Source organism: Centrocercus urophasianus, unplaced genomic scaffold (assembly GCF_019232065.1).
Source record: "Centrocercus urophasianus isolate 14NV4802_14NV808 unplaced genomic scaffold, USGS_Curo_1.0 seq_2, whole genome shotgun sequence".
NCBI lineage: Eukaryota > Metazoa > Chordata > Aves > Galliformes > Phasianidae > Centrocercus > Centrocercus urophasianus.
The window spans coordinates 2514092-2528100 of NW_024884755.1; the positions used below are offsets into that span (position 1 = coordinate 2514092).

The 14009-nt window shown below is 38.1% G+C and overlaps 1 protein-coding gene across 5 annotated transcripts in view; it reads right to left on the reverse strand.

Moving 5' to 3' along the window:
- Nucleotides 1-14009, reverse strand: part of FTO (FTO alpha-ketoglutarate dependent dioxygenase) — a 227629-nt gene that overhangs the window by 118967 nt on the left and 94653 nt on the right. For 4 of the 5 annotated variants that reach the window (XM_042821625.1, XM_042821624.1, XM_042821628.1 and 1 more), the window contains exon 8: nt 10868-10992. In XM_042821625.1, coding sequence (XP_042677559.1) covers nt 10868-10992 — 125 coding nt within the window. Of the gene's footprint in view, nt 1-10867; nt 10993-14009 lie in introns of those variants that run through there. The other variant, XR_006169324.1, reaches the window with a different exon arrangement.

Below are 14009 nucleotides of genomic sequence, written 5' to 3' on the forward strand. Positions count from 1 at the left end.
GAAATTAAGGAAGCTAACAATATCATTACTGCGCACATCACTTCAGCGAAACCCGCGCTTTCCAGGGGTTAATTGCAATCCCCTCCTAAGGTACACATTCTGACGGGGAGTGGACGAGTGTCACAGCTAGGAGGAGGCAGATTTCCTGGCAAGGCCACCTCGCACCTGGGCTGATGTATATATTGGTTTTTGCCTGGAAGAGATATACATGTCAAAGCAGCAGCAGCAGCACCTGAACATCTGGCAGCAGGCACACCGTAGCTCAGAGACAGAAGATTGCTCGAGCCTCACAGAATATTTCATCTTCTCCACAGCCAGCATACTTAATAGCAAAGGAAAAAGAATCCTCTGTGAGATTTGGCTTAATGGCACACATTATTAATTTAAATGACTGGAGTAAAGAAAAACATTTTAACTTTATATTGCCATAACTTAGCAGCAAATTAAGATATTTTTTTCCAGCAGCATATTGTCATCCTGGTTTATTACATTAGTCTTCAGAAACACGCACAGCAATCCTTTTAGCAACTTGCCTGTCAAGGGGACACTGCGCTAAAGAGGCAATGCTAGTGAGTTAATCAGAAGTAATGTTATGAGCTGCTGCCATCTTTGGGAAAAAGAACATGCCATTAATCTAGCTGTATCTAGGACTCTGCACTTTAACTAAGGCTTAAGGAAACATTAGTGTACTGTATTTACCCGACCGTCTCTCAAATTCTTTCAGTGAAACTTTTTTTTTTGTCCCTGGACAAGATATGTGAAAATGTACAGATAAATGAGGCAACACTGTCACCTACAGGCAAGCAAAACAGTTAAAAACCTTCTCCAGCATGACACCCTCACACCTCCCAAATCCTCTTCTGCTTTTTCTCCAACTTCCTGCCCACTACCAACCAGAGACCTGGGTTTAGGATGGGTACACATCTCCAAAGATAAACAAAGGTAAGATAACTAAGTGTTTTCAGGATGGCCTAATGTAAGATAATTAGGCCATTTGTAGGTAAATTATGTCTTAAAATAAACACGCTGTGAGTGAGTGAGATACATCAATTGTGTCTCGTTTCAAACACATTTTCAAATCCACCTTTACCAAAAGGTAGAAAGTCATTCTTATCAGATTTTTCAGAAGTCAGAAAGACCAAATATTGGCCTTATTAAATACAGCACGCCCTATGGCACCATCACTATCACTAGATACCCTACTGCTAAAATTAAACTAAAATATTGTTTGGGACTCAATAAACAGAAAAAAAGAACTTCCTTTATCCAGCTTAGAGAAAGCTGGGTAATATTACTGGGAAAGCAAACTGAACAGATACTGCAAAATAATGACTGACTGCATCAAATTTCTAGAAAAAGATTTCAAATAACGTACAGGATTTACCAACTGATTTACTCAACAAATCAATGCACTGACAGTAAGATATGCAGAAATGGCCAATTTTAAAAGCTAATATTTGAAAATTCCTGATTGTAAATTGTGTATTTGCAATAATGGAAATTCACTTCAGATAACCAAATATTTATTTTCAGATCCAAACAGGAATATCTATTTCAGTGAATGATACCTGGCTTATCAAAATAACTCTCACATGTTACGGGTTTGTGTAGACTCAATTCAGATAGATTCTGTTTCCACAGCTATCACTCTCATAGCTTCAGCTGGGATTGGAATTGTTTCCTTCAGAGTGTCTGGTATGATTCAGGAGATAGAACCACATGTTCATATCAACACCAGTGTTTCTAGTCACCTGCTAAGCAGTGCTGCATAGCACCAAGACCATTCATAGCAAAGGACCCAAGGAGCTGGGAGAGAACAGAATTAGGACAGCTGATTTAAATCAGCCAAATGGATATTCCATGAGATATGACATCAAGGAGGGGTTCTGAAGGATGTGTGAGTTCATCTTGCTCTCCTCCCCTGTTTGGAGGGCTAGCAAAGCATCAGTCATGGGTTGGAAAGCAATTACTTGTGCATCTCTTGTTATATATTTTTTTCATATATATACAGTCATTACAATTTTCCTTTTCCTTTTCTCTTAGTAAATAGTTTTTATCTCAACCCATGAGTTCTGTTTTGTTGTTTTTCTTTTATTCTTTTTATTCTCTCCCCCATCTCTCTGGGGGGAGGAAGCAGTGAATAAACACTGTGTGGTGCTGAGCCACCTGCTGGGTTAAATCACAACACTCACAAATTACTTGGTAGGACAGAGAACCTTGTCAGAAGTTATCTGACTGATAATTTTGAACAGAAAATAAAAATGAGAAAACGCTGACTTGCTCAAATGCAACTGGCAAGTGCAAGACCAATAAAGTTATACAAACACCCTCTCCAGCATAATTTGGAGCTGAATCTAATTTCAGCAGATCCACAGGCATATCTGATGGAACCATTCAGCTTAACTTTGTAGAAAGAGTGGAACAAGCTCTTACTTGCAGATCTTAAAAATTTTCTGAACTCTCTCTTTCCTCCTGATATTACTGCTTTCACTTCAATACCTGACAGCCTTTTCCAATCTGCCCCACAAACTCTGCATTTGGAAAGCCTCATTCTCAGTTAATCCTCTGGATACAACTCATGCTTTCTTTTTGGTTCACTTATCTCAATTTTGAATTATATTTTTGATGTTTAGCTGTGTTACTTCAACCTGCTTCTTACCTATGAGTCCCACCTGCTGCATCACCCACCCAGGCTGAGTAATCTCTAAGCATATGATGATATGGAAATATAATTAAGGGTTATAAATTACAATCTGGAGTGTTACATACCTCGATAGATGGTCTTAGTTGGCTAAACTAGTCATATTTTTCAGTAAACTATAGTAGGATTTTCTTCTGCTACTGCTGCTTACACATCCCATTTAGGGCTGCTGTCATTTACAAAAATAAGACAGAATATGAAAACAACACACGCTGTGTAACAGGTCTCTAAGATCTCTGATTCTACAGAACATCTCAAGAGGAAGAAGTGACAACTTCCTTTGTTAGCTATTTCAAACATCATCATAGTTTATAATTTAGGAATTCCCCAACAACTATACATATAGAATTGAAAAATCAAACAAAATAAACAGTAAAATATTAGAGCCAAAACAAACTGTTAGAACATCAGAAAGAGTTCTCTAGAAGTCAAAATAAGCAATAATTCTATTTTCCAGTTATTCTTAATTTCTGATGAGTTACACCTCCATCCCACCGCTGGATTCCACTTTCCTCTTATCCATGCTGTTGCCCAGTGCTTTGCCACAGTGCTCCCTCACCAGTGTGGGATGATCTGTGTACGCGTATCTATGTTGCCATAACTTTCAGTGCAAGTCAAAATACAGAGCAATGCAACAGACCAACGCCCTCCTGCTTTCAGTCAGCCTTGACATCCATTGGCTTCTTGCTACCTCACAGCCATGCTCTAGGCAGCCTAGGGCACTGACAGCATCTTGCTCAGTGTCTACATCCATTTAATTTTTGGCTGCTCTCAGAATGCCGGCAAGGGTACCAATTAGTGTCAACTGTAACAGTTGCTTTATGTGATATACACACCTGCCTACAAGGATTGGAGAACCAATGCATTTTACATAGGCCATCAAACTCAGATATCCAATGGGAATAATCTTTGGCACTATCTACCTGAACCACATTTGAACCATTGACCTGAAAACAAAAGGCTTCGTATTTCATTACCAATCCCTGGAGCCACCAAGTTCTATATGTGTGGAAAAACTTTAATAACAGAGTTGACAGCATTTAGGGCTGAAGTCATGAACTTATGTAAACATCTGCTCACATGTCTCATGCAAAGACAAACGTGTGTCATTTGGCTGGGACTAGTCCTTGTCATCCCCTGTTGTTGGTTGTTTTTTTTTTTGCATTGATAATCTATACAGGTTATTTCACCAAATTCATTTAGCTTTATCCATCATAAAACTGAATTGAATGATGACAACTTATTAAAAATTAAAGTCCCAATGGAGTAAGATATTTTTTTTTTTAATGTAAGGGAGAATTCCATCTTTAGACCCATTTAATTTTAAATGAGTATTTTTAGACAGAGTTTTGATTTTTACAAAGTTTGCAAACTGTGTTTGGGGCATACTACATACCACGACCACAGTGCAGGAGAAACCTCAGTGGATAAAGCCAAATACACCTTTGAGTATTCTTCACTCTCTTTGCAACACCATGCCTTCGGCTAGAATGGGCAGCCATGGAGCACTGCACAATGCTCAGGATTCTTCCTGCCCCTCTCTTTTCCCTTGCCTCTGGCACACACTGTTCTCTCTTACAGGAATGATGACAGCTGATGCTAACACTAGTTTGTGGTTCAACTGTCTGATGATGTGGCTAACGCTTTGTCTCCACAGATTATAAATTTGTCACCTCTGTGATCTATTCGCTCCCCAGTATCCTGCAGTCTGGAAATGCAATAACCTGCATCTCCAGCATTCAGATCTCCCAGTGGTAGTCAGTAAATCATTGTCAAACTGCTGGAAAAATAACACTAACTATCTTTCTTGTACCACGAGCACAAAAGCTTAAATAAATAAGGAAATGTCACCTGTGCTGACTTAAAAGGCCTGTCCAGGTGAAATAAATCCAAACCTTCCAAAAAGTTAGCCCAACTATTAAAACATAAAAATAACCAAGTGCACTTTGGTAGAGTAGGAAAATTATTTATCACTTTTAAGTTGTGGAAACTTTAATTGCACTATAAACAAAGATTAAATTTATGCCATCTGTCAGTTTTGGAAGCATCATTTGAAAAATCCTTCCAACATACCAAATAGAAAAGCATGAAATCCAAAGAGCGATACGTCAAAAATAACCTGTAGTTATTCAGCAATGGGATGATGCACCTCTTCAGGGTTTACAGTAATGGAGCATTAAAACTAAAGTGGTAATAACCCTCAGTGTAAACAATCCTTCACAATGTGGCGTAATAGAAGAGCCTGGCAAACACAGAGCTGAACTTCGGTGAGTTTCTTACTGCAGCATCCTATATCACTACTTGCTTCAAGTACTTGTATCAAAGAGCATTTTTACACTATTATCTGCTGTGTCTATAATGACATCACAAGGTAAGATGTAGAATTCTCTGTAAATAAAGTTTTTTTTAAGGGTAAAGGCTCAAAAAAGTTTTAAAGAAAATAAGAGTGGTTGCTCAAGAGCAGCATTTAATCAAGCAGTATTTCCACTGCTCCTTGAAGCACTCATGCCTACTGATGCCAAGCTGGGTTGCTTCAAAGACTTTTAGTATAAAACAGGTGAAAATGAGCAGAGAGCAGAGAGCAGCACATGAAGCAAAGCAACCCGATAATGGGCAACCAGAGAAAAGTCAGAGGGCAGCCAGGGTAGCTGATGTCTGAGCACGGCTACAGCAACAGACCTGACCACTTCACTGAAGTCTGTGTTTCCTACACTCATTTAAAAGCTCCAAGACTGTTTTTCAGTCTGCCTCAAGGCATCTTCTTGAGTAACACACAGCACTCAGCAGCAAGATCACAACGTGTTCACTTTCAAAATGGGTGCTGAATAGTTTTTCTTCTCTTAAAGAACACACACACAAACAAAACATCAAACAAATCCAAATTTTCTGTCGTGTTCCTCCCTCTCCCGCCTCAATTTCATAAAGGAGAACTCAAAATTTGTCTTAGTTTGCTGCTAATTGTTATGCTTGTAGCTAACTCACTGAGTAACCGTTCCAGCTGGCACACGTGCTGTCTGGAGAGGACAGTTACAACAGAAATCCCACTGGTTCACAGAGCTTTCCGTGTGGAGATCCCTACTGATGTCAGAAAAACAGACATTGGATTTTCCCAATAGAAAAAAAAAATCTGTTGTTCTAAGATCACACACAACAATCACAGGAGATGTAAACAACTTGAAGCAGTTGTAAGTAATCCAACACTTTCTTCTGCTGGAGCAAAGAGCAAGATTCACCTCATTTACCTTCCTAAGCATGAAAGAGATCAGTCACAAGAAAAATAACAACATTTTCTTCAGAACAACAAAATATATCAAAATCTTCCTGTTTGTGTTTTGCTTTACGTGCACACTATTTCATTAGGATTCTACTCTCACATTCTTTTTTGTTCTCTGAATCCAACAAGACTACTGCAGGCTGGGACTCAGTTCTCACACTATGCACAGGCAAATACGAATAGAGTTGTAATAAATTCACATACAAAATATCCATGTAGTAATCCAACTATCACTGCTGAGAGGTAAGACTATCTCAGCAGTAGGACAAGCTACTTACATTACCTAGAAAAAATATGCACCTTTAAAGCATTATGTAAAAGATTGATGTGACCTACATATTTCCAGAGGGGTTGGAGAAGATCAAGTATGGTGACCAAGAAGCAGTGAGGAACTACAGTTGAGGTTTGACTGGAAACCAGAAGTTCATACTATTTGTCATGAAGAAGAAGTTCTTTTTTGAAGAGCTATGAAAAGATGGAAGAATGTAACAACTCTTACAATACACAGTGATCTGATCTAGCATATGTTGTAGCAAAGACTTCATAAAATAGATTTTGTTCACTGTGCCATTTCAACGAGCCAAGGATTTAAGCTACTGATCCTTAAAGGAAATAATCAATTAACACTTCTCTGCTGTCCATCTCATGAACCAGTACAATTTTGTGTTTACTTTGGTCCAAACCATTTATTATGTTTTCACTGTATCAATTTGTTACTGTGATGGCTTAGAGAGAACTCTACTACAATTCCAGAATCTAACCAGCACAACTATGAAAATATTACTACCACAAATACTTTTATTTTTCCTTTCAAACTTTTTCCCTCATTAGATCTTATCCAAAGATTTACACTTTCCCTTAGCTGACTGAATTTCCTTTTAAAGACGTGATGCGAATTGCACTCAATGAAACAGCATAATGGACAGCAGTCTGCCTCATAATAAAACCATTTCAGACTAGGTTTTTTTTTTTTTTTTTTTTTTTTTTTTTTTGCATGAAGACTTATTTTAAAAAATGCTTCCACTGAGTTAATACTTTCATTGTAGTTAAACATTATCCTCTAATTTAATCTATCATTGTTTGATGACAAACTGGTTTCATTGTAAATGTATCTATTAAAAAAAAATTCAGCAAAACAACCCTAATAATTAAGCAAAGTATGACACACAAGCATTTAGGGCAGTATTATTATAATTCGATACAAGTTTCTTTAAGAGGAGAAATGAGAGAACTTTTATGAAACCACGCTGCCCAGTTCTGCTGGGCATTTGCTGACACGGCAAAGTGAAACATTCTCTCCAGAAATTCAAGTACTCTTTTTTAAAAAACTATTTTCTGGCCAAACTGTTTCTTAAGGATAACAACTTTTCTGATTCCAGTTAAAAAGTAAAATAGAAAAAAATTGTCAATAGCATCATTAACAGACTAAAAATATTAAGACCTTTTCTGAAAACGAATCAGGTGCAGATATTGAACTGTACTTTTTCATCCTTTGTCTCACTTTTCAAATGATAATTTCTTCCACAGTCACCATTAAATCTTGATCTATTCCAGCTCTCTGTATGGGTCATTGATTCTAGATGTACCATGGTTATTTTTAAATGTTTCCTTTTCGTGGAGTAAAAGAGGGCTGTCTAGAGCCAGATGGGTAACTTCACACTTCATTTATCAAACCCAATGCAGAAGACTCCACCCTCTCTTTCCCACTATTGCTGTTAAACTTCCATATAATTTGGTAACAATTTTCATTATCATACAGTGAAAAAAAAGCCTAGGCAGGTTTGCATGATTCGCCCCAAACCCACAGCTGCTCCCTGACCCCCCGTTCGTTACAGTAGAGCTGGGCTCCCCAAACTCGGTGTGCTGAGGGGGGACCTCTTCCAGCCGAGGTCGGGAAGGGGTCAGTTCAAAGGGCTGAGCAGCTCTTTACAGCTATAACAACCTGTCCATCAGGCACTATCACACAGCACAAACAAATCCGAGGCTTTGGGAACTCTGGACCATTTCTGTTAACACTTAGAGAACATCCAGTGAGTCCTACCTGTAGTATTTGGGATCACTGCCACTCAGCACTGCTCGAATCCTTGGAAGACCTGCACAGTTATGTAAGGTACCAACGGCATCTTCAAGTAAATAGTGTATGAAAGGGCAGCTGTAAGGCTTGGTGTACTAATGGGCAGATGGGGCTACGTGCTGAAATAGGAGCTCAGAGTATTTGCAATTGGCTAATGCAGAAACACTGGTATGACTTAAAAACAAATGATGCAAGGACGTGCTTTATCTCAGTAGACAATGACACACCAAAACAGTTAAGATGACATTTTTCCCCTGAAAAAATATAAATATCAAGATTCAATCGGGTTGAACTAACAATTTCCAGAATTCTTCTTTCTTTTTTAAATCTTGAGGCGTCCGTGACAAATAAAACACATGACAGACCAGAATGCTTACCTAACTACTAAGTCCAAGTGTGGGTAAAGATTTCGCCAGCTGCCTCCCTTCATTGACCTAAATTTCTTGGAGTTGTACTATTCATAATGTGCTCTCTAATGCACACTGTAAAGTAATTAGAGTCATCTGTATTTAACTTCCAGAGGAAAAAAAAAAAATTCTATTATCTAATCTAGCTGATCCCCTGATAGCCTGTTGAAAGTAAAATACTGTAACCTATTGCCTGCCCTTTGACAAGTGCTAATTATTTCCTGTCCAAGCACATTTTTCTCATGTAATTCCAAAGTACACAATAGGCTGATCTCTAAAACATGGGCAGCGCTGCCAGCACCACGGCGGACGTTTTATAACTTTCACCACTGCTGCTTGATGGCTACCACAGCCAGTGCCTCATTCCAGACATCTCGCTGGAGCTTTGATGAAGCCAAGGGAGGTGTATTGTAACAGCCTGTTCATGCAGATCATATGGATGAGACTCAGGTCAATGGGATGGGAAACATCAAATGGAAAGAAAAAGGATTATGGATATTTAATACTCAAAGGACACTTTCAGAACTTTCAAGGCACCGTGCTCTTGAAATTTTCTTTCAGGTGTTTAGTCTCAAGGAGGCCTGCACTTTGTCTGCTTCTAAGCCTTTTCCTGCCCCCACACAAGAGCTTTGGCATTTCTGTGTCAGACAAGGCTGCGGATACAACTGCACCGCTGGCTCCAGCCGCTGATTAAATTGGGAACTGTAAAAGCAGAGGCCAGAAACACTGTAACCACATTGCTTTTAAATGACTCTAGATTGCTATGCCTCCTGATGACTTAGTATATTAGGAAATTATTGTTAAACTAAACAAACCTAAAAAGATATTACACTCATTACAACTACTCAGGCTTTTGCTATCTCTAGAAAACTTTTACTTTGGTTCACAAGAAGGATGCATGAATCCAATGAAAAAGTCCTAAGGGATTTTCTCAATTTCCAATGTACTCAAAACTATTTGCATTATTTGGTATGGTAACAGTAGGCAAAAAAAAAAACAAAAAAAAACCCAGAAAACACCAACAAGCCAAATCAAACGAACCCACAAACAATAAAACTCACTTAAATTCCTTTAAAAGAAAACAAATCCTACATTGTAATATGAACAATGTTATAGAGACTCACCTTAGTGACTCTTTTTGACTCTGAGTTCTTAACTCAGTCTTAACTCGGAGTATACAAAAATCATATACCCATAAGAAAACAAATTTATAATTTACAGCATCTAATTTCTGCTACTATGCAGTAATCTTTAATGTTTTTAACTAAACCTCTCTTAATCTTTAAGTCCCTTCCTATTCAAAGCTTTCTGTGATTCTAGAAAGTCCATACAACACTGGGAATAGAAAATCCAGCCAAGTGCCAGAACCAACACCTAAACAGACATGTTAAAGTCAATCTCAAGTATCAGGAGCTTTTCTAAATTAGATATTAGAAGAAAATACACAACTCTCAATTGCTAAATCTAGCATAGGTAAAAAATCCTACCAAATAGAGTTGATTTTGATTAAACAAGTCTGAAAGAGAAGTTTAACTAAAAGCTGTGTTTCACTGCAAGCACAGGACATCTCCTGGTTTTACAGGAGGTTGTGCATTTAGAAGAAAGTATTTACTAGTCTATCATTTTTACGTAATTATTTATCTTAAGTAAGAAAAATTATGAAATTATTACATGAGTAAAAATCCACAGCTTTTAGAAATATGAAAAAGGTGATTTCAACTTGGTAGCTAAAAAGATGACAGATACTGGAAAGATACAAGGTGGCATATAACAAATTCTTCTTTGAATTGACTTATTTACAAGAAGACTAAAGGAACAAATGCATGTTTCCAAATGCATTCAACTGACTACACAAAAATATCACAAGCTTTCAAATACATACAGCAACAGCCTTCAAAAATTGTTACTGTAAACACCTGCTTTACTGCCATGGCAGTATGTTCAATTTAAGAATTTGAGTATAACTAAACAATTGCACAATGAGAACTCTAGGAATACAGATACTCCAATTTACTGAACGCCATCTGGTTAACTCAAGAAGGACACCACAAGAAACGTGAGCACCATGAAGAAAACAGACAAGATGGACACGTCTTTGCCTGCCACACCCATTGGGAAAATTGCTCATATTGTTACTACATAAGGAAAACCTTAGAGTAATCCTCAAGTATTTATGCCACCTACTTTGCTCTACATAAGCATAGTAAAGGAGCATTTCACCTCACAAAGGAACTCTGAATTCAGAAGCAGACACATTAATTATTCTATTAAGGGAAAAACTGTAGTTAAAAATTTAAACTTCTGGCTTGTTTTAAATGCCAGTTTGTTGGGGTACTTTTTTCCTCCCCCAAAGCAGTTCTATAGGGTTGTTTCTAACTTCACTATCTCACTGTTTTTCTCAGTTTTCTCACCTTGCTGTCCATTCATTACGCAGCCTTTGTCGCTCAGTAAGAAGTAGCAGTAAGCAGCTGATGGTTTCATTCCTTTGTTCGTCAGTTTGTTCCTTTTTTCTAACTTCTTGGAGGACCAGGCTCGTCTTAAAAGGAAAAAAACACATTAAAATTATAATCTGGAAATAGGAAACAATGTGTAAAATTAATAAAAAGCCCATAAGCAAATAAGGACAGTAAATCAATACTTTTTTTTATTACAGCTCCACTGCTGACAAATCAATACAGTAAATGATGGTTAGAAATGGCCACCATATATTTGGTATTTAATCAATGTACGTGGCACATAAGATAAACCTTAACATCTCATTGCCTTAAGTAACACAGTAAGACATTGTGCATTCTAGCTCATTTTCCTAAGATACAATTCCATTCTCTTTTAAACATTTTCTTATATCACATCATATCAGAAGTGTTTGCCTTACTACAGCACTTGGGGAGAGCCCCTCCTACCCTTTTAACCTCGAAGGCAATTCCTGTTTGTATTGTGTCTCCTGAAGTAAATTTCTTACTGTGTACCCATGCTCAATTTTCATCTTATTATGAAATATTTCAAGTAAACGGGTAGGAAAACTTTTTTTTTCCCCTTCATTTACGGAATACATTACAAATTGCTAGAAAAAAATAAAAAATACATGCAGTGGACCTAGCTGTAGAGTAGAATTACATTCAGCCTTTGAAGAACACAAGATACTGGCCTTTCCAAACGTTGCATTAACAGCCGGGCCTACAAAAGTGCACATCTGTCCCTTATCATCCAGTCAGAAAACTTGAACTCCCTCATGACAAAACAGCATCTGTTGACACCCATCTCTACCAACATGTGTGCTGTGGACCTCCACTGGCTGGATGTCCAACCACAACAGAAACAGAGTCCAACTTGCAATCTTTTCACTCATTTGGAATAATATATTTGCCTTTCTCACCTTAATCAGCCACTGATTTTCATTTATGTTTGATGCTGCAATTTTCATTAGTATGTTTTACAAACAGACCGAAGTATCTAAATGCTTTTGGAAGGATGGGACGAAACGGGCAGAATGTTTATGCAAACCTAGTTTTTTTCACAGAAAAGGAAGCTAAAAATATGTTTCAAACCTGAGCAGTTTCAAAACACAACTCCAGTATCACTGATATCATCTGCTACCTCCAGCATGGCCTCTCTCAAGCGAACAACATGATCAACAGGCATGGCACACAGTTTCTTTTAGAGCCTGCCTAGCCCAAATGTACAGACAGATTCCTCCAGGAATCCTGTATGATAACTCATCATTATCTCCAGGTTGTGAAAACAGGAAAATGTTTTTTTTTCCCCAGAAGTTGGAATATGCATATTATGCTATGTAAAGTAGCAGTGACATTGAAACCACAGTAAGGATTGCAAACGACAAGCACACCAGGATTCATATAGATAGAAAAACATTTCACTAACATCAGATGACAAAGACTACAAAGCATCCATCTTGTCCTTCTCCTCCCATTTCTCTTAGTTGGCTTTCCAAAAGGCAAAGAAAACCACACACAAAAAAAAATCATCCAAACAAAAACAAACACCATCACACACAAGCACAAAAAAAGGAAAAAAAAGTACCCGATGTCCATAACTTTGTACAGATCACATTCTTGACCCTGCTATGACATTGCAAAGCAAACAAGAAGACAGAGTATTTTCAGATAAGATTCTCTGACCTGGGTTTCCCTTGCACTGACCTACAACATCTCTTCCAAAAGTTCTAGCACCTGCCAACTTCACCAACCCTGATCCTCAGCTCATCTGCAGCACCTGCACAGGTCTTCAAAACGTACTCGCATGAGATGAAGATGTGTACATTCTTCAAGAGATGAACGTGAACTCTCCTTATCATTCAAAATAAATATGCCTATTAAGGACTTATCTTCTGTATTCTAAGATTTTTGATACAGCAGTATAGTTAGGCTTATCTCTGCATAATAGCACCATCAGACTCACCGTACTACCAGAGCACAGCACACTAGGATTTCCCTTTCAGAATTTTTGGGTGGCTGTATTAATCACAGCAGAATAAGGAAATCCCCAAGAGATGGGAAAGCTGGCGACAGTGTAAGTCTATTTCTCTCCAAGACTGCAGAAATGCCACAAAGATTAACGATGTTCTGCCTGACAAATCTGAAAGTACAGTTATTTGCAGACTACAAACATCAAGATCCCCTAAATAAGTGTGTAAAGCACAGACCATAGGGAACTGGTAGTTCCTAAGGAAAAGAGGATGCCATTGGAGTCTGCAAAAATGGGTGACCGCTTCCCCAAAGGTTCAGTCACACAATGCCTTTGTAAAAATGCTGGCAGCCTGGCAAAACTGCCACTTTGGTACTGAAGTCCCCCACATCCACAGCTACATCTGCGAACAAAACACTTCAGTTTTTATGGAGAGAACAATTATATTGTGCCAGACTTCTACTAACACCTTTCAGTCCTGTGGTGATGTACACAGACAAAGTCAAACACAGTTTGACACAGACATCATAAACGCTTCTTTACGCAGCCCTGCAAGCACGTTGTGGCCACCTCAAGGGTGAAATAGTACTATTAAGCAACATACAACAACGATTCATAGCAATTTAACTGATTTACTTGTTTCCTACAAGTGCTAAGGGCAGCAAGGTTGCCTGGAATGCGAGGGCAGGGTTTGATATGTAGCTTTTACAGAGACATTTCTTAATAACTTGCCATTCCTATTGTCTCAATAAAAATCCCAAATTGTGTAAGATAAAGCAGCATTCTGGGTAAAACTATATTACAAAACACCCTCCTTTGAAAGATTTTTTTTTTCCCATATAACTTGTTTTGGGATTTATTTTTAATGGGGGGGTTCAATATATACCTTGACTGATAAAGGTCAAGGGTTCAAGAAACTCGGTCACAGATCTTATCAGCTGGGAAAGCCATTTCCTCACATCAACACTGATAAAAATCCAACAGAAACCCAGCCAATACCACCCTGCTCTAAAGGCAGGAATGACCTTCTTTTGAACATCCCTATAGTTGCACATCTCATCAAAGAAAACCTGACCCCGTGTCTCGATTCTTTTAATGCTCTTTAATGACAGATAATTGTCTGCAGAG